This window comes from Ciconia boyciana, chromosome 6 (assembly GCF_034638445.1).
Source record: "Ciconia boyciana chromosome 6, ASM3463844v1, whole genome shotgun sequence".
Taxonomy (NCBI): Eukaryota; Metazoa; Chordata; class Aves; order Ciconiiformes; family Ciconiidae; genus Ciconia; species Ciconia boyciana.
The window spans coordinates 15,399,127-15,414,286 of NC_132939.1; the positions used below are offsets into that span (position 1 = coordinate 15,399,127).

Here is a 15,160-nt window from a genome sequence, read left to right on the forward strand (position 1 = left end):
TGTCAGTTAATATCTAATCTAAGCTAATCATGATGTTAAGCCAATAAGTAGAAATATTTTGCTGAATTAAATTTGAGCGTTAACCATTCCTCTGCATGGATGAGTCAATACAGGAACATCTTGGAACTGAACTTGCAGCTTCTCCATTGTATACAAGTCCTTGCCCAAAATACTTTTAAATTCAGCTTTTTCTGTTTGCCTAGAAACTGATTAAATATAATGTATATCGGTTGGCAAGTAAGGAGAATCAGGGCTGTAAGATGTTTTATCACAGGCATATAATGTACTACCTATACAGTAAAGAAAAGATAACATTTACATATGGTGCTGTTGTCAGACTTTAAAATGAAGGGACAATTCGTGAGACCATACCTGGACCATTTATTTCTGGGTCAAAGAGAGACAGAACAGAATATGTGCTCACAGGAATATTTCTCTGTACAGAAAATATTAATGCCTTTTTATCAGAAAAATTCTGTCACAGTATTTCAAGAATCGTTTGAAAATAACCCTATTTGTCAACAGTCACAAGTTTATTGGTCCTATTCTTTTGATCCAAAAAAACCCCAAACTGTGAACCTGTCAGATGTAATGGAAAAATTTAGAGATGTTTTAACCTTTTCTCAAGAACAGTGGCATAACTAGAACTTGTCAGGTTAAAAAAGAGCAAAATGATTCTCAAACAGAAGTAAATTGAGGGGGCAATATGTTGCATAATAGTCTATCTGAATAGTACATTAATCTTACTACAGTGACTGGTAGGGTTCCTATCTATCTACATGTTTTCTTCTAATGCATCATAGGGTAGAGAGGATACCAGTGGCATCCAGTTCCAGAGCATGCATGGTAACCCTGCTAGAGACTAAACTTGGTCTTGATAAGCACTGATTTCCACCTGTGGCTTGACACTGTATGCCTGATCTATAGAACTCTCACTGAAATGAGTGCAAATGCACTGGAGGCTTATATCAAGAAAAAGACATTTTCATATAGACAATGTGAAATATTTTTCCATTATCATTTGACAGCTGCCTGTCAATAAAATTGTGCTTGCTATATCTTGAATAGTTTGTGAGTGCACTGATGGGTAGACTTCTTAAAGAGCTCTAACTTTCTTCAAAGCTGCAAAATCCTTAAAAATTGGTGAAAAAATATATATGTACATACTGCCTTGCTGAAATAAATTTTCTCGAGAAATTTATTTTTAATAAATTTTCTCATTTCCTACACCTTTATTAATAGTATAAAATGTAAACACTTAATTGACAGCTACCGGGGGACAAAATAGTTGCATTGCAGAAGGGCTTAGAGGGCTATACAGTCCTTTTCATGTATCCCCCCTTTACTATGGACTTACTACAATCTCACAAAAACACACAGAAATCATTCGAGTGTTACCCTGGGTTGTAAGCTAGACAATACTTATGACACTGGCAGCATTTCAGCTATACCATTCTGTGATGCAGTGTTCAATAACCCATAGTCAAAATTGCAACTCACCTTCTGCATCTTCTGGCCTTGTAAGATCGATGACACCAGGGCCCAGTTTTCCATCTTCATTGGGTTTCCCTGTTAACTGTGGGCCTAAATTTTCAAACCTTGTTCTTTCCTGGAAAAGAACAGAAGTAGTGTTGATGCTCCATATAGGTTAGTTCTCATTATATGCCTGTGCATATGTGTATGCACTGATACATGCCTTATTTTTTAAATGTGAACAAATAATGAGTGCATGTAATTAGAATTTTAACTCGGGGACAATTTTTTACAGATTCTGAATGTTTGCATTTATGAAAATCAGTTTTAAATGTGAAACATATACAGAAACTTTGAGATTATTTTGATCTGCACTGCCATAATGCATAAATGATTGTACATGCAAATACAAAACAGTCTTGGCAGCAAACAGTGCTGATCGATGCTGCTCACTTTGCCTTTCCACTTATTTTCTAAGTTAAACTGGAAAAGACAATCAACATTTGGGAGACATGAAAATTCAGAAGTTGAAAGAAGAGTTTGTATTAAAATATACTGCTAATTTAATGGAAAAAGCACTTTTCCCCCACTATGAGATTCAAGTTTGCATTCATACCCCTGAGAAAACACAAGTCTGAATTTTATGCAAGAGGTTTTCAAAGACAAGTATTTGAAAGAAGGAATAATAGAGGACAGAACTGATATTATTATTTTGTCTAGGAATTTAAATTGTACCTCAGTGGAAAGGGAACCTAAGGAGGTTAAAAAAAAACGGACAAAGAGTGCACACTCCTAGAAAAACAGAAAGCTTTTGAGAGCTGGAGACCTCCATAGGAAACTTGGAATTAGAAAATGGAAACTGAAAGGTATTTTATGTGTTAACCCAGTTCTTCAATCAACTGCTGGACGAGGGCACTATAAATGACAGTGTAATATTGTCTCACAATAGTACTCTCTGTAGTACTGTGTATCAGTAGCAAAGCATTCAGTGGTTATCATTAATTTAGTGTTCTCATTTGAAGGAACATCGCATGTTTTCCCTCTTGCCTTGTTGTTACCTCTTCAGACTAAACTTGGCATTAAACTTGGCATTATGTTGTACTTGTGAATGAATGAAACCTTGTTGTTCATTACTATGAAACAATATTAAATGTCATGTCATCTTGAATTTACAGACATGAAATACCAGCTTTCAGCTCTACGAACAGTTTCTCCATGTTATACTTAATGCATTATGCAGAAGTAGAGTGCTGATTGCTGTTCAGTCTATTGTTCAATGACCTAGTTCTGTACTGTGCATACTAGACATAAGAAGAAAACATTAGGAGTTTCTCTCCTGCAAGATGGTTAGGAACTTGGAAATGTTTGTAAGGACAAAACATACTTGATGGCCTTGACTCCTCATTTGCTCCACCTCCAAATACTTCTGCTTTCCAATGTGATTTTTTTTCTATTATCATTATCTTTCAGTAATAAAACACCACCGGGCCAACAACTGAGGAATTCTTTTGATTCCTCATTCTTTTGATTCCTTCAGCCATGGATTTTTTAAATTATTTTCTGTTTAATTTGCAGAGGAAGACAAGAAAGCAGAACCTGACACTGGATTTGCCACAACATGCAGCTGAGGCATTTCAGTTACTAACTGCATTTCTAAAAGTTCCTCAGAATCTTCCAGTTGTCGAACAAAATAACTCTGCATTTTGTATTTGGTTAACTTCTTAGCTTATTTTCTTCAGTAAAATCTGTGGTTGATGAAGGAGCTTACATATACAAAGGAACTAATGAGAAAAGAAAGAGTTACAAATGAAATGTGACTGCAGAAAGGCACTGCAATACTAGAGGCCCAATATTTTACTGAAAGATGTTGTGCGATGTAACAATACACCTGAATCATCAGGATGGGATCTGTTTTACTGGTAGACAGAATAAAAAATAAGTTTGTCAAGGATTCTGCGTTCCATTGCAAAGGGCTGATTTGCAGCTGAGATAAAAACAAAGATCAGTACTAAGAAAACAGCTTTTGGCACATATATTGTCTCTTCCAAAATATTTGTGCTAAAAGCTTTTTCTTAAGTATGTTAATACAGCACCTGCAGTATTCTTGGAAGAACAGCCTTTAAGTGTGTTTCAGAAGGAGAAATACCTTTGTGCTATAAAAATCAACAGACCCTGCTACATATCAATATGCACATTTGAAATATCTTTCTAGTCGTTCATTCTCTTTGATTTTACCAGAAAATATTCTGTTAAAAAAAAGAAGAAAAAAAGAAAGTTTCTGAAAGAATATCAATATTTTGACATGGAAGGAGAAAAGGGAAAATTACATGATAAGGTTCAGGAACAGTAAAATGAAAGCACTTATACCATAAAAATACCTGCTCTTGTCAAACAAAGGAGATGTACTTATAGTTATTTCATAACCCCCTCCTTCTAAGTCATAAAAAGCTGTAACAAAGCTAGCTATATTTAAGTCTTTGAAATGCCTTTTAAAGTCATTCCTTTGCTTGCTTTTTTACGGAAAATAATCTTCATAGTGATCATAAAAATATTTCAATATTTGCATTGGGTTTAGACAAATTCAGAGAACGGTAAAAAATAGAAAAATGTTCCTCAATACTAACAATGTTTTTATCTAGTAGATGCCTTTACAATTCCATGAAATACAACAAATTCATATGAAATTTATTATTAGAGAGGAAACTTGTCCCACTAGGCTCCAATCCTTTTTTATGGAATTTGTCTTTGCTCCCGTCTTGAATTCATCCTAAAGATAATAGTTACTTGCATTAAAAATCCTTTAAAACTATACCTTTTTCCTAGTATGAGCAAGGAGTGAGAGGAAGATTGATTCTGTACATAATATTGAACAAAATAACATATGAACAAAAAATGACATACTTTCATTAAAAGCAAATGGCTATGCAATATGTATTGGGTCTGGCTGAGATGGAGTTATTTTTCCCTAGAGCAGTCCTCATAGCGCTGTGCTTTGTATTGGTCGTACTGGTAGCTAGAAGGGTGTTGGTAATACACCAGCATTTTGGCTACTGCTGAGCAGTGCTCCCACAGCCTCGAGGCTGTCTCTCCAACATTCCCCCCTCACCAGTGGGCTGGGGATGGGCAAGATCTTGGGAGGGGACATACCCAGGACAGCTGACCCAAAGTGACCAAAGGGATATTCCATACCATATGACATCTGCTCAGCCATAAAAGCTAAGAGAAGCGGGGGGTGGGGGGGCATTCGTTATTACGACGTTTGTCTTCCGGAGCAACCTCTACGCATACCGAAGCCCTGCTTCCACTGGACATTGCCTGCTGATGGGAAGTAGAGAATAAATCCTTTGTTTTCCTTTGTTTCCGCACGTGGCCTTTGCTTTTGCTTTTATTAAACTGCCTTTATCTTAACCCACAGGTTTTGTCCATCTTATTTTCTCCCCCTCTCCCTGTCCTGCTGAGGAGGGGAGTGATAGAGCAGCTTGGTGGGCACCTGGCATCCAGCCAGGTCAACCCACCACAACATGGCTGCACTAACAAATATGTGACCTACACGTGCATTATATTTGCACACATGTACATGGACTACTGGATATATTGCTACCTCCCTAACCTACATTAATAGAAAATGTTTGTGAGTTTGTAATAAAGTGTGCTGCTAGGGTCAGTGCAGCTGTTGTGTTTCCTGTGAAAAAGCATTTTGGACCTCTATTTTGAGCTGATATTTTGTACTGGCTATGGAGTTTATACTGTATAGTCACATTAAGTTTTCCCATTTAAATTTCAGATAAAGGCTTTAGGACTTGACACTGACAACTCTTTCTCATGACTAGATCAACACAGTCAATTGAAGTTGTTTGCACAAGAAAACTGAAAGCTCTACCCAGCACAGTGCTTCTTTATGTGTTGAACACACAGTAAAAATAATCACTTCTTTAAAATGAGAAAAAGAAGAGAAAAAAGATTCTTCTTAGCAGACAAATCTTAATTTTCCATTCTGTGATATGATTAGGCACTTATTTATGCGTTGTCAGTCACAAACATGCAGAAAACGTAAAAGTTATTGAAAAAATTAAAGTCTGCTCAACTGTCTTGCAGGACTGTTGGTTCTCTAAGTGCTTTGAAATTATGATGTATGAGGTAGATGTTGCATATTAAATAAAGATATTTAAATTATAAAGCCCCCGTTAGTGAGAGCTGATGAATGTTAAATGTTATGAGCCACAAGGCTGTGGCATCCATCATATTCACATATTATCACAGTCAGTGATGGAGCAGCCCCAGTGATGACAGATAGACTGCTAGGTAGTTATCCCTTATTTCCAGAGTCACCAAGCAAGCCTTTCAACCCCTTTGGCATTATTTTTAGCTTTGCATTAAATTAGCAACTTTTCCGTCACGTTCTGGCAGAAAGTATCAATTCTTCTTCACGTGTGGAATGTAAAACAATGATTTAGTGAAGCAAGGACTAAAGGAAGAGGAAGCAGTAGCCCCTACCTCTGAAAAGGCTGCAAACTTCAAATGACTAGAAACAAATATAAAATTGCGATCTTGTGAAAGAACAGCAATGAAAAAGTAAGCACACAATAATGGCTTTTCTCTGCACTTAGATAAAAGCTGAATTTTTGATGTGCACAGTATATTTTCATAAAATTTTATATACTATGTTTTATACACTTATTGGCTATTCCATAATAATGTGTGTGCTAACAGTAAAATTGCTCTTAAATTTATGTGTGTTATTTATACGTTCCCACGTAACAATGCTTTTTGTTGTAAAAAATATTCTGTTTATTAATGTAACTTTACAACCACTGCATCCAAGATCCGTGGTAAATTAATGACATTTTTATTATTTTATAGTGTCATTAAATTTTTACTGATCACTCCATCAAACAGAAGCAATAAAGGCCATAATGCAAACTGGGACACTTAGATCAGGGGAGCAGGAAGGCATTCCATATAGTCTGAAGTAAACGGCTTGCTATAAATGATATTTATACCATCTTTAAGGATGTGAGAATACTTGGACAAGTTTGGCAAAACTGTTTCTGTAGTACCGTGGATTGTGTACTTAAATAACAGTTTACTTGCCAGCAAGACAATTTTTTTTCAAACCATATGCGAGAAGATGACTGATTGCATCCATCTCTTGAAAAATAATATACGAAATATAATAATACACTGGGCGCCCCTCCCTTCTGGATTACCAAGACTGATCCGACTATACCCATGCCTCAAATTATTTCAACATGCTTGCTTTTTCCACATCTGAAATGTATGCTTAGTCTGAAATGGAAAATGGCATGCACACTGATCGTTGTGTAAAAGATTTAAAAAATATATATTTTTTGCAAACAAATACTTTTTATTTAAGTAGACGTGTTTGGACAATGATGTAATACCCTTTATTTCAATAGTCTAGCATGGAAGCAGTTACCAGCATTAATTTAAAAAGCCAGTTTCTAGAAACTGAATTAATACGGGTCATTCACAGAAGCCACAGAGCATATGACTGAAGGGATATTATTTCTTCTGAGGACAGTACTTTAGTTAGAATGACTACAAATAATTATCGCATGTTGTCTTTATGTATGAAATGTATTTAAATTGAATTATTCCATACTAAATGTTCTAGTAGATTATTTGCTAACTGTGATCTATTCCCTTCATGTACCATGGACAGTAAACAACAGGCAAACAACTTAGTATATTCAAAACATAAAAAGGACATTTTTAGTAGAACACAGAGAAAATTATTCCCAGTTTGAACAAGGAGGAATCACAAAACCTTTTTTTCCCCCTTGAAAGTCAAGATACAAACGTCCCAAGCTTTTCACCTTCTTCTTACTACTTTTTAACGGCTAGGACTGAAAAGTTAAATTACCCTCCACTTAGAATCTTTTGCAACATCTTGGCACAGCAGAGATAATTACAAATTGACTTTCAGCCTTATCTCTGGATATTTTAGTTATTGCGGGTGGGAAGTTTAAACATTAACCTTATTACAACAATGTCAGTCATCCTGCTGGTGTGCAGGCGTGTAACTGCTGGAATTCTTTGGATAGCAAAGTAGATAAACGCAATAGTGGCATTGTTGTTACAATTAAAAGCAAGGCCTTTGGTTTTGCAGAACTGTGGTGAATATCTAGAAGTTGTTTTCAACATCACAGTAGCCGGAGTTGCTCCAAGAAACTGGAGAAAATAAATTAGCAAATTAGGCAAACTTATTGTAGGAATGCTGATATTTTAAGATATTACAAGATGCAAAGTATATCGTTTTCAACCACTGATTTACAGGTTGCACAAAGGAAGGATATGCTGAGTTCTATGATGTTGACACAACCTGACCTTACTTTATTTTTTATGTAAGTGAAATATCTGAATTCAATGATCTCACGAATCAAAGTGGGACAGTTCAGTGAATTTTCACCCCGACATACTGCTGTTTTCAGTTTTTGCAGGCCCCTATATTGCTCATAAACTGTTCCAGTACTATCTCTGTATGCTGAAGATACAGCATGGACTAGCGTCCCTGCCACAGACTACAAATTTGTGTTACATTACAATACTCCAAAACAAACAGCTTGCTTGAAAAGATGTGGGGAGAGAGAAGCCATTATGTCCCCTTTTAAATAAATTCTTCCATCTTAAAGCATAACTGAAAAGTAAGAGATTAAATGCAGATAACAGGGAATTTACACTAAAATTTCTTTGCCTGACTGGGAAGTCTCAGCTGGCTTCCACGTGACAATGTCACATATGCAAGACCATCACAAGCAGAAAATGCTCCAAAGTTGTTCAGTAACAGAATTTCATAGTGATTGTCATGATATGGGACTTTCTTCTTTTAAGACCCAGGTTCTGGAGTCAAAATTGAGAATTGCAATTTCATCAAAATGTAAAGGGTCTAGAAAAAAGTTTGAAACTGGAGTGCTAAAGGCAAAAAATTAATTAGATAAAGAAATGAAAACCCAAACAGCCTACTTGTCAACACTCTCTTTAGCTAATTATTTTGGAAGTCTGATTTTAAGGATCAGAATTCCTAGAGCCTCTGGTTAGTGTGAACAGTAGCCATCTTGATCTCCGAACACAAATAAGGATTTAGATGAATTCCCTGATTATTGGAAGTATTCAGCACATACTAATAAGTTAATAGACTTCAGTGCATTGAAGCTTGCCTTTAAAAATAAGTGTATGAATTTAAAAATATTTTTTAAAAGCAAAAAAAAGAACAGATAGCAAATGTTTCTACCTAAGTAGGATATTACGCCCTCCTACACATGAAGTATTGACATATCTGTAACTATTGCCACACTTGCAGGCACTCCTAAGCTATGGATCTGCCCTGGTTAGATTACTTTCAACAGGATTACTGCACTTACTGAGCCCCCTTAACCAAATGCTTTATGTCTTTGTTCATATGGTTTTAATATGGTTTTAACCAATTGCAAGGTTATTTATAAGTTTGCAACTCCCCAGTAGTTAGAGTTATGAAGCGTTCAGACTTAAGCATATCCAGTTGTGTGGTAACCCAACTACTGCTTTCATGCGGTTTCCAACTTTTTATTCATGCACAAAGGCATGATGCATGGCAGTATCTGAGAACTTTCTGATTAACTCTTTGTTTCAGCAGCAAATTCATACAGCAGCCTACAGTAAAATTGCACATCAAGTAAAACGTAAACATTTTTTAAAAAATAAATTAAAAAATCACATGAACTGTGGAATTCCACCTTAGACTGATGAGAAGTCATTAGTCCTTGAAAAACAAAGGGACAATCAATTAAATTAACAGCTGGTAAATGAAAAGCAAACAAAAGGAGTTACTACTTTACACTCTGCATAATACGGCTGTAGAATTCACTAGAGGTCAGAAAGAGTCCAAAGTTTGGGCTGTCACTTGTTTTTAAAAGAGCTGGATAATTTTATGACTGTTAATAACATTTGTAGTAACACATGCTAAGATAATCAAATCTCATGTTCCAGAGTGTAAGCTGTTCAACTGTCGGGGTCAAAGAGAAAATCCCTCGTTCTCTCTGCTGCTCCCTTCCCTCCTGACCAACATCCACAGATGATTAACTGGGAGCCTTCTAGGGAGAGAAGTTAATTTTCTTTTATAACATCAGGTATTGCTCACTAGATTTAAGGGAGAACTGGTAAATGGTATAGACCAAATCTATTTACCTTGTAATTAGAAAGAATCTGAATGCAACCATTTAAAAACCCAACATTTTCTTGTAACTAAACACATACATGTGCATTTTTGAGAGACAGACAAAAATAAACACAAATTACAATTGACATACACTTCTACTAGGAAATAGCAGGACTGGGGTTTTTTTCTGTGCTGTAAAGTGACTAATGGAAGCAATTCAATAGCTACTCTTAGACCTTCAGAATGGTCATTCAGATTTCTAACATATGAGTTACAAGAATAAATTCATAAGGACATGGCAAAACAAAGGGATTTTTCCCTAGTAGACTAAATACTACAGAGGAATAATAATATACATTTTGCTATGTTTCAGTTTAATTTAGCAGCTGGTTGGACCTTGTCAGTTATGGCCTCATTTCCACCAGGTATTTAAAAATTGAGACATTGAAATGCCACAAAAGTGTACAGAAATACTTTTACCAAATTTAGACAATGTCATGATTCTGTACATATATCTGCATGCTTCCCCAAACTTTTCTGTTTGTGACTAAATTTCATTAAAAGTATTGTCATGCATTAGAATCAGAACAGAATTTAGAAGATCGGAGATCTGGTTACTAGCCTCAAAACTGTGAATCTCCTTTTGTCTTAATCATCTAGTAATATATTCCAGGCTGAAAACATAGCTTTAGCAAGAAGCCACAGCAGTATAACAACCAGCAAAACTATTCTAGGTTCAGCACAACAATTTTTTTGGAATGGAAAAAAAAAGGCAGAAAAGAAGTCACCAATTTCAATTTCATTGCGGTGTTCTGCAAACCTCAACAGCACAAAGCAAATTCAGCTGCCCTCCACACAAATTTGGGAAAAGAGAGGTCTTAAAAAAATACAGAACACACACACAGACATACACAGACATACACACATGCCACTGGTCAAACATCTTGAGAAGCAATATGATGTTCTTTTATGAACACTATGGAAATGTAAGCGCATGCAAACAGACGCATATGTATGTTTGATTTTAAACCTATAAAAGCTCAGAGAAAGACAGATGATGTTCTCATAGATACTTTCATTCCATCATTTCAACTGTGCCTCATGATAGGCACATGTCAGGTTTTGTGACATGATCAAACAGTACTGGAAAAACTGTGACAGAAATGGACTACATGATGCCATAATCAATTACCAAATAGCAATAAATGCACTTTTCCTACTCTACATGTGGGTAGTAGTTCTAAAGGTTTATAAGCAAATATTTAAAATACTCTGTTTGCAAGTATTTTTACAATTAAAGAACTAAACTTCAGGGAAAATCTGAATCTGAGTTTTGTGCATTTTATTACAGCAATCTTTGAACATGAATAGTGTTGTATATTGTAAGTATAGATTCCAGTAGCTCCACTAGGGTAAATCATCCAGGGCTTTGGAAGTACAGGTATCTAACCCAGATACTCTGAATGAGTCACTGAGGGTACCTACCCCTTTTATCTCTATAAGCAATGCAGGCCTCTAGACATGGCTGTTCCATCCCATTTCAGGAAGACACCTGAAGTAGTTTAAATTGGTGATGCAAAAGACACTTGGGCTTAAATGTTCATATTCATATTTAGAATTAGAAATGCAATCAAGGCAGTTAACAAAATCCCACCAAATGCTACTGTATTCAAGTATATGCCTTGCCTTGTGCTGGATGTAAATATATAATTGCATACCATGCATATATAGATTAAGTAGGCTTTTTCTGTATTTATCAATCTGATTTTTTTTTTTATTTTGTAGCATTTTAAGTACACTTTTTCAAGGTTGCATTTTATGATTGCTGCTTATGTATTACTCTATACTCAGGCCTTTTTTGTTACGTTCAGAGAGAAAAGAAACATATCACTAAAGAATAAGGATGGGTGACAATGGAACAATGATAATAACATCATTATGCAGTGTTTTGCCTCTTGTACCCCCATCACTGCCATGTTTTTCTCTGATTATTTCAGCCTCAGGAAAATGTGCTGCCTACTGTTTATGTCAGGAAGGCAAGATTACTGTTTGCACGATTACAATATCAAGTATGATGTACGTAATGCCTGTGATAATATAGATGTAGTAATGCCTGTGATAATATAGATGTAGCCCTCAACTAGCTCCTGTCTTTAATCTTAATTCAATAGGAAAAAAAACCCCCAAAACAAAACAGTGAGTTGAAAATTCTTGCAGCCTCGTATAGGCCTTAATATTGTAAGGTGCTGAGTACTTTCACTCCGGTCCAACAGTGGCCTCAAGGACATGGATAGTCACTACTTTACTCCAGGGGAATACTTATGTGCTTATATTAAGAATGAACTAATGCACTTCACTGAATCAGGGCCAAAGTGCATAGTTCTCATATGTTTACACTGAATCTGAGAATAAAAATTAAACAACTTCTTTCCAGGTTGAAAAAGATGCTTTCTCCTTCTTATTGATTACTCCTTTTTCCCTTTGAGACAGGTAGGTTGAAGGCCTTCTCGTATGAAGAAGAATTATTCTTGTTTAGGAATAAAACAATAGAAAGCCAAGAATACAGTCCTGTAAGGATTTATACAAGTGAACAAGACCTTGCATTAACAATGTCTTTGCTGAAGGCAAAGGAACCACTCCCTATCAGTGAAATTGCTATATTTACTTACTTATCTTTCTAATACAATCAGAAATAAGTTGCTCATAATTTATGTTTTTAAAATTTGTACTCAAGGAAAAAGCAGCCCAAATGGGATTTATGAACACTATAAATTCATCAAATCAAACAAAAAAAGGAACTGATAAAGTAGGATAAAGGTTTAATTTGCTACATCCAACATGCAAATGCAGGCAAATACGTACTTCCTGGAAACTGGGAGAGATTTACATTTCTCAGGAGGAGTAACTCTTCCATGCAGGAAGTATGACTCAGAATAGTGCAAGAGAGAGAGTACTTAAAAGGGTAACTGAAGGCTATGCATTTTTTTTCATGCAGAATCCAGGAACCCTTACACCTGAAACCATCTTAAATGCAAAATGAATACCTACGGGCTGAAAAAATTATGTGGTTTTACTGCTGCAATATACAAAGACAAAACTGCTAGTCATCTATAGCTAATGCTACTGGCAAAAATCCATTCTCTAGCTTTTCATTTAAATTAGAATGATTTTATAAACCTTGTTTTGTTTTTATCATGAAAAGCTTGTTTCAAATTTCCCACATAAGATAGCCATTAAAGTACTCTTCAGCTCAATGTAACAATGACAGTTCAGAAAATGCTTTTATACCTTAACAACCAATCTTGGATGGGAGTTTCAAAAGTAGTGGTTTCACCCACAGAGCATATTAGCCATTTACGTTCCACTTAAGACCTATTTTTGACCTTGTTTTCAGCATAAGCATAGACTGGGTCCTACTACATCTCTCTGCATTAAAAATGAACTTTTTCTCTCTTTTCCCCTATCCTTATTCATCCACCCTAGATGACATACATGGAAAAGTTCATGCAATTCACTGAAGGAACATTCCAGCACCTCATTCCAGTGGAAGATTTTTGCTGCTCTGTGGACAAATAGTCTTTGAGTAAGGGGGAATTTCCTGTCTCATACCTTCCTTACTCCTTTGTATACTTGTATACTTTATAACTGTGGTCATATTTTCTTGCTATGTCTTACAGGAAAAAGAATAATAATGTCCTGGGGAAGCAATCAATATTTTGGAGCTTTTTACTATTATATATGTAGACAATCGTAATAGCCACCACTGCGCATTAGTAGTACCCAAAGCATATTAAAAAGGAGGTTGGTAACGGTATCTCCAGGCACAGAGAGGGGAAATTATTATCTTCTGGTTACCTAGAAAGTCAATGATTAAGCTGAGAACTGAACCCAGGACTTCTGAACATTAGGCCAGTCCACTGGCTGTTATGCCACACTGCCTCTGCCATAAATCTGTTTGATAGATTTTTCAGTCATGGAACATTAAAGGCTCTGCTCTTGTCTAATGAATATGTTTAAAGAAAACAGTACAAACAAAAGCAAATGTAACACTTAAATTATCTGAGATGCACTGCTTTGATGTCACACTTGGATAAAGGATTTCCTACTGGAGACCTGTGTACATTTATACATACTGAAAAATATTTTAGCCAGTACCACTAGCTGGCATGCTGGTATCTATTTATGTCTGAAAAGGGAACATAATCAGTTTTAGTTGGTTAAGTACAATCTGAGCCAACCTTTATATTATGACCAAAAGCTTGGCAGTGCAGTAGCAGTGGCAAGTAGCAGAAAATTGCTTACAGTGTTATTTGCCAGATTATTTGAACGATTTACATTGGGTTTTCAAGAGAGTTTGAAGTATTAAAAACTTAAGATTTGGAAAAGCCTTGGACTGTAGGTTTTTGTTCCTAGTTGCAACAAGATGCACAGGAGAGGGTTATGATATAGTATGGCTGAATAAATGAAGTACTTTTTTTAATATAAACCGCCTGAAACATTTAGGAGCAGTTCAGTTTGAACTGTTAAGATTTTTTTTTAATTGAAGATTTGGAGAGCCAATTGATTTAGATTAAATGCTCAACCTTTCACATCTACTTGTTTAAGATTCATGTTGACATTGTACTAAATATGGCCATACAGTTTGTATTCCAGATAAATTGATCTGACTACAAGCCTCACTCTTTAGTATGATTCTTACTCCAAGATAAATCAATATTTAATATCTCCTGCAACAGCCCCAGTAGATAATTTTAAACCTTTTCTCCATCCCATTAAGTTACCTTTAAAAATTCTTTATACAAGCCTTCACAGATGACTTCTGAAAAACTAGTTTATGAAAAGCAGTCTGAAATTCATTAATTCAGATGGAAAGGGTTTTTTAATCTTGCTGTATTGTGCTGATCTCTAAATCCATCTCTGTTTAGCTAATTCTCCTGCTCAGCTAATTTGAAGAATAAATAAATACTTCCTGTAAATCTGTAACACGGATTTTAAACATAAAGAAAAACGTCCTTCTACTGCTTGCTATATGGGACAAGATATCTCTAGGGTGTGGACTTCTGCAAAAACAGGCTGACCAAGGCTCTCCCTGACTCCCTGAGAGGATGAGTACTCTGCATCATCAGGTACCAACCTCCACCCAGCTCCAACCCCACTGCCACATCAGCTAAGAGAAGCAGTGATAAGCAGCAGTATGTCGGGCTCAGCTATCAGTCACATCCCAGCCTCCATTTTGAATGATAAAATCTACTCTCTGCTCCCTCTCCCCTCCCCATCCTCCAATCTGGTGGAGTGGCTAAGGAAGAGGAAAAACATCTCTTCCACCTCCCTCAAACCTCTCCTATGGCTAAGGGCCCCAGTGGGATAGGAGTCTTTGATACCAGAAGAATGCAAACAGCATGGCTCAGGTTTGCTGCTTCTTAGGGTTTAGAAATAGAGACATAAGAGGAATTTCAAATGATTATGTATTGGGAGAACTGAAAGGGATGATGCCAAAAGGAAGGAAAAAACTATATACTCTGGAGCTATCTG

General features: G+C 36.0%; 1 protein-coding gene across 10 annotated transcripts in view; it reads right to left on the bottom strand.

Annotated features, from left to right (window-relative positions):
* SOX6 (SRY-box transcription factor 6) overlaps positions 1–15,160 on the bottom strand; it is a 378,993-nt gene that overhangs the window by 33,001 nt on the left and 330,832 nt on the right. For all 10 annotated transcript variants that reach the window (XM_072864495.1, XM_072864498.1, XM_072864499.1 and 7 more), the window contains one exon: positions 1,501–1,609. In XM_072864495.1, the coding sequence (XP_072720596.1) occupies positions 1,501–1,609 (109 nt within the window). The remainder of the gene's footprint in view (positions 1–1,500; positions 1,610–15,160) is intronic.